The 6,000-nt window shown below is 53.5% G+C and overlaps 1 protein-coding gene across 5 annotated transcripts in view; it reads right to left on the bottom strand.

The window, feature by feature from the left end:
- Positions 1 to 386: 386 nt before the first annotated feature.
- The window catches only part of LOC105917965 (caskin-2), a 44,630-nt gene continuing 39,016 nt past the window's right edge, over positions 387 to 6,000 (bottom strand). For 4 of the 5 annotated variants that reach the window (XM_036147750.1, XM_036147752.1, XM_036147754.1 and 1 more), the window contains 2 exons: positions 1,885 to 2,143; positions 387 to 1,805 (listed from right to left, as the gene is read on the bottom strand). In XM_036147750.1, the coding sequence (XP_036003643.1) occupies positions 1,709 to 1,805; positions 1,885 to 2,143 (356 nt within the window). In that variant the 3' untranslated portion in view covers positions 387 to 1,708. The remainder of the gene's footprint in view (positions 1,806 to 1,884; positions 2,144 to 6,000) is intronic. The other variant, XM_036147751.1, reaches the window with a different exon arrangement.

Below are 6,000 nucleotides of genomic sequence, written 5' to 3'. Positions count from 1 at the left end.
AGGCGATTTTTGTTGCTTGTGGTTAATATAGAGAAAAGTCTAAATCAAATCGCAGTTTTGGTTGAAATACATCGTAGGCAGAACGCGATCATTTCTGCTGCGAGTTTAGACGCAGCGGCTCTTTTAGCACCTGATCTGCACAGCGATGAAACAGATTGATTTGTTGTTTGTATGTGTTTAAAAAGACATGATGAATTAAACTTAAAAGTAATCGCATTAAATCGCAATATTAAGATATAAAACCGCAATTAGACTATTTTCCAAATTCGTTCAGCCATAGTTGGAAGTTGGATTATCTCAGATTCTGAGACTTCTGCGTAGGTGGCGCCCTCTGCAGGACAGCAGCAGAACCACAACAAGGCCAACAAAGACCACAGTACAGGAAACATGATCAGTGATGAGCTTTAAGTTAGAAATGAAACAAATTGAACAGAAACACGCTGGGTGACGACTTCCTGTGGCTGTTTCACAATAAGAGCCTTTTTCTGCATCATCTGTGAAGTAAAGAAACAGAAACCGGACGTCGATGATGACGAGGTCATGATCCGGATCACAGAATCAGGCGAACACAAAACATTTCAGACAAAAAACGAGACGACTCAGGGAAATATTTCAAAAATAAACTCTGTACAAAGCTTTGGTTCAGTTTCTGACCTAAATATTAGATACACAGCTTAGATTACTCTCATTTAAATAGTAGCTGGGATAAACAAACACAGAATCGTTTGTAGAAACCGGTTCTGACGAGCTCAGCTTGATTCCCTTTCATTCAGCACCGCAGCAGAGCCACATCCGGGTCAGCTCGTAGCAAACGGACCCTTCAGACACCAGAAACATGAAACGGTTCTGTTCTGGTGACCCGCTGGGTTCAGGCCTGCAGACGCAGCTGATCCAGAGGAGAAACCAGCCTGCAGGTGAGAACCGCAGGTTTTCCTGCATCACATCAGCTGTTTGCTTCTGTCTGGTCCGGTCCGGTCCGGTCCGCTGGGATGATGCTCGGTGCCCAGAGCAGCAGGACTCCTCTCAGTCGTCCTGGACCGCAGGTGTCATAACATGCAAGGCTAAAGACGAGCTTTTAACAAACGTAAGAAATGACCCAGAAGAGACGACAGCAATCAGTCCTGGCAGAACTCTGGAGTCCTGCCTGTTCTGGACCTTCTGGTTCTGCCTCACAAGGTGTGTCCAGGCGTAGCGTTTTACTTAGATACCAGCGAAGAAGAGGCACGGGTCTCCCTTCTTCACATCACTCCATCAGGCTTTACGTCCCAAACGGTTCTGATGAGTCAGTCTGTATGAAACCTGGACTTCAGGTCTCTCCTCAGAACAAAGCAGGTTGTAGAAGTTCATAAGGGGAAGTACTGCAGCCTGAGGTACTGACCCGGTACCAGAACCAGCAGCGGTGTTGCAGCAGTACCGGCTGTGGCCACTAGATGGACCCAGAGGAGCAGCTTTAAAATGACTAATTAATGTGTTTCTGTGTTGATTTCTCTGCTGATGATCTGCAGCGTGATGATAAATCACCAGAACCTTTTGGAGCTCATCCTCTAATCTACAGCTAAAGACCTTTCAGGTGTTCTGGCTGCAGGTAACAGAAGATAAACCAGTAAACCTGCTGGTAAAAAGGGTTCCTCCTCAGAACGTGTTCCTGGAAGCAGGTCAGCAGGTCTCTGCAGCTTCAAACGGGACGTTCCCCTGTAATGCGCCGTCTTTAGTCCAACATGGCGTCCAGCTGGTCGGCCAGGTCATCGAACATGTTGCCGATGTCGTCCAGGATGGTCCCTGCAGACCGGACGGTGCCGCGCCTGCTGGTGGAACAGAAACAGGCCGTGAAACGGAGCAAAGAGAGAGACGGCACCTCATGCTGGGGGACGGAGGAACATTCACCCCTCAGAGCCGCCGTCCTGGTTCAGCTTCTTCTCCACGGCGTTCAGAGCAGCTGCCAGAGACGTGCTGGTCTGGTCCAGCTTCTGATGGACCTCTTCCGTCTCGCTGGAAGACTCGGGGGTGAGACACGGAGCAAAAGCAGCAGCCTGGTGGCTCCTGGCAGCCGGGGAGGCGCTGTGAGGAGCTAGAGGAGGCGGTGAGGAGGCAAAGGCCACGCTCTGGACCACACTGATGGTGAGCGTGGGCGACGCCCGTCCTCCTGGAGCACAGGAAGGACAAACAGCCACAGGCGTCAGTGGAGGCGCTAAAGAGGACGACTAAGGTTCACACTGCAGCCTGAAGTGACCTGATCTGATCTTTTCATACAGTCTGAACAGCACAGAAATTAAATTAATACGCTCCAGCATTATAATGTTTACTTCTGCAAACGCTGAGCACGCTTTGCTACGTGTGACATCATCACGTCCTCAGCATGCGGGACACATAAGGTGTATGAATTCAGATCACACAGGAGATCACAAACAAGTCGCATATGTTTGGAAATGTGAACGACCGCAAAAAAAAAATCTGATTTCACAAAAAAATTGGAATTGAGCATGAAGGCCTGCAGTGTGAACGTAGCCCGAAACAACAACGTCTGGTTAGGACCGACAGGAATTATTTACTTAAATCTGAACAGAGACTTCAGCTCAAGGCTGTAAAACCCTGAAACCTAACCCAGACGGGAACGAGCCGGGAAAGTCCCTATTCTGGACGGGGAAGGTCCAAAAGGACCTCCAGTCCTGGGAGGACAGACGTGCCAACAGAAAGGTTTCGTGTTAAGAGTTCAGAGCGGCTAACGCTCAACGATCGGCTCGTTTCAAGTCGCCTCGACAAAATCCCAACAAAGAGCAGAAAATCTGATTAAGAATGAGAGAAAAACCCAAACAGTGACCGGTCTGAGGACCGGTCCACACGTAGCCAGATATCTGGGGAAAGGATACATTTTGGTGCGTTTCTGCTTCCCATCCACATGAAAACGCTGTTTTACGTCACTAAACACGATTGTTCCTGAGAACTGTGTGTGTCTGCGTCTGAACCCAGCTGAAGGTTTTAGGGTCTGCTGCGTACGACACCGCGGCGCTGACGGCGCCTCACCACGGCGGTTCTGGACCGGGCCGTGCTGCAGAACATGAACGTCGGTTCAGACGGTTCTACCAGCCCAGCCGCTCCGAGGCGCTGAGGCTCAAAGAGCCATTCTCCCAACATGGGGGGACCATGTGGTCAATTCGGAGGATTCTGATTGGCTGGCTGGTTGCAGCTTTGCAGTACACTGCCCCCTATGGGTGGTATGACGGGGAGTGTTGGCCTAGTGGTCAGAGCAGTGCGCTTGCACTCAGAGAATGATACAAGTGCCCGGTTCGATCCCCACTGCCTGCACTCTGGGTCCCTGAGCAAGACTCTTAACCCCAGAACGCTCCCTGGGCGCCGCACATGGCAGCCCACTGCTCCCCAAGGGGATGGGTTAAAAGCAGAGAACACATTTCATTGTGTTCTCTGCTGGAACACAATGGGGCTGGACATTCTTCCACTCTGGAGTTGCCCATGGTGAGAGGCGCCGAGCTGGGGTTGGCATACTGGTTGCCCCCCATCTCGTTGCCTGCACGTTGGGGTTTTCCCCGGTGAACGAGAGGGTGGCCTCCCTCCGCATTCGTGTGGGGGGACGGGTTCTGACTGTTGTTTGCGCTTATGCGCCAAACAGCAGTTCAGATTACCCACCCTTTTTGGAGTCCTTGGAGGGGGTACTGGAGAGTGCCCCTCCTGGGGACTCCCTCGTTTTGCTGGGGGACTTCAACGCTCACGTGGGCAATGACAGTGGGACCTGGAGGGGCGTGGTTGGGAGGAATGGCCCACCTGATCTGAACTCGAGTGGTGTTCTGTTGTTGGACTTCTGTGCTCGTCATGGATTGTCCATCACAAACACCATGTTCAAGCATAAGGGTGTCCATATGTGGCACCAGGACACCCTAGGTCGCAGTTCAATGATCGACTTTGTTGTCGTTTCATCTGATCTGCGGCCGCATGTCTTGGACACTCGGGTGAAGAGAGGGGCGGAGCTCTCCACCGACCACTACCTGGTGGTGAGTTGGCTCCGATGGCGGGGGAGGAAGCCGGTCCGACCGGGCAGGCCCAAACATACTGTGAGGGTTTGCTGGGAACGTCTGGCGGAGTCCCCTGTGAGGCGGAGCTTTAACTCCCACCTCCGGGAGAACTTTAAACACGTCCCGAGGGAGGCGGGGGACATTGAGTCTGAATGGACCATGTTCCGCGCCTCTATTGTTGAGGCGGCTAGTCGGAGCTGTGGCCGCAAGGTTGTCGGTGCATGTCAGGGCGGCAACCCTCGAACCCGCTGGTGGACACCAGCGGTGAGGGAAGCCGTCAAGCTGAAGAAGGAGTCCTACCGGGCTTTTTTGGCCTGTGGGACTCCGGAAGCAGCTGATGTGTACCGGCAGTCGAAGCGGCAGGCGGCTCGGCTGGTCGCCGAGGCAAAAACTCGGGCGTGGGAAGAGTTCGGAGAGGCCATGGAGAAAGACTTCCGTACGGCTTCGAAGCGATTCTGGTCCACCATCCGGCGTCTCAGGAGGGGGAAGCAGTGCAGTACCAACACTGTTTACAGTGGGGGTGGAGTGCTGCTGACCTCGACTCGGGACGTCGTGCGTCGGTGGGCGGAATACTTCGAAGACCTCCTTAATCCCACCAACACGTCTTCCATTGAGGAAGCAGAGCCTGAGGACTCTGGGTCGGGTTCTCCCATCTCTGGTGCTGAGGTTGCCGAGGTTGTTAAAAAGCTCCTCGGTGGCAAGGCCCCGGGGGTGGATGAGATTCGCCCTGAGTACCTTAAGGCTCTGGATGTTGTGGGGCTGTGTTGGTTAACGCGGCTCTGCAACATTGCGTGGACATCGGGGGCAGTTCCCCTGGATTGGCAGACTGGGGTGGTGGTCCCCCTATTTAAAAAGGGGGACCGGAGGGTGTGTTCCAACTACAGGGGAATCACACTCTTAAGCCTCCCTGGTAAGGTCTATTCAGGGGTTCTGGAAAGGAGGGTCCGTCGGATAGTCGAATCTCGGATTCAGGAAGAGCAGTGTGGTTTTCGTCCTGGCCGTGGAACACTGGACCAGCTCTACACCCTCAGCAGGATTCTTGAGGGGGCATGGGAGTTTGCCCAACCAGTCTACATGTGTTTTGTGGATCTGGAGAAGGCATTCGACCGTGTCCCCCAAGGGATCCTGTGGGGGGTACTCCAGGAGTATGGAGTACCGGACCCTTTAATAAGGGCTGTCAGGTCTCTGTACGACCGGTGTCAGAGTCTGGTCCGCATTGCCGGCAGTAAGTCGGACTCGTTTCCGGTGAGAGTTGGACTCCGCCAAGGTTGCCCTTTGTCACCGATTCTGTTCATAACTTTTATGGACAGAATTTCTAGGCGCAGCCAAGGTGTTGAGGGGATCCGTTTTGGTGGCCTTAGGATTGCGTCTCTGCTATTCGCGGATGACGTGGTCCTATTGGCTTCATCAGGGCGTGATCTACAGCTCTCACTGGAGCGGTTCGCAGCCGAGTGCGAAGCGGCCGGGATGAAAATCAGTGCCTCCAAATCCGAGACCATGGTCTTGAACCGGAAAAGGGTAGAGTGCCTTCTCCGGGTTGGGGAAGATGTGCTGCCCCTAGTGGAGGAGTTCAAGTATCTTGGGGTCTTGTTCACGAATGAGGGGAAGATGGAGCGGGGGATGGACAGGCGGATTGGTGCAGCGTCTGCTGTGAAGCGGGCGCTGTACCGATCCGTTGTGGTGAAGAGAGAGCTGAGCCAAAAGGCGAAGCTCTCGATTTACCGGTCGATCTACGTTCCTACCCTCATCTATGGTCACGAGCTTTGGGTCGTGACCGAAAGAACGAGATCCCGGATACAAGCGGCTGAAATGAGTTTTCTCCGTAGTGTGTCTGGGCTCTCCCTTAGAGATAGGGTGAGGAGCTCAGTCATCCGGGGAGGACTCAGAGTAGAGCCGCTGCTCCTCCACGTCCAGAGGAGCCAGTTGAGGTGGCTCGGGCATCTGGTCAGGATGCCTCCTGGACGCCTCCCTGGTG

This window comes from Fundulus heteroclitus, chromosome 16, assembly GCF_011125445.2.
Source record: "Fundulus heteroclitus isolate FHET01 chromosome 16, MU-UCD_Fhet_4.1, whole genome shotgun sequence".
Classification (NCBI taxonomy): Eukaryota; Metazoa; Chordata; class Actinopteri; order Cyprinodontiformes; family Fundulidae; genus Fundulus; species Fundulus heteroclitus.
Note: the sequence above shows the minus strand (reverse complement) of the source record. Positions and strands in the feature narration are given on the sequence as shown.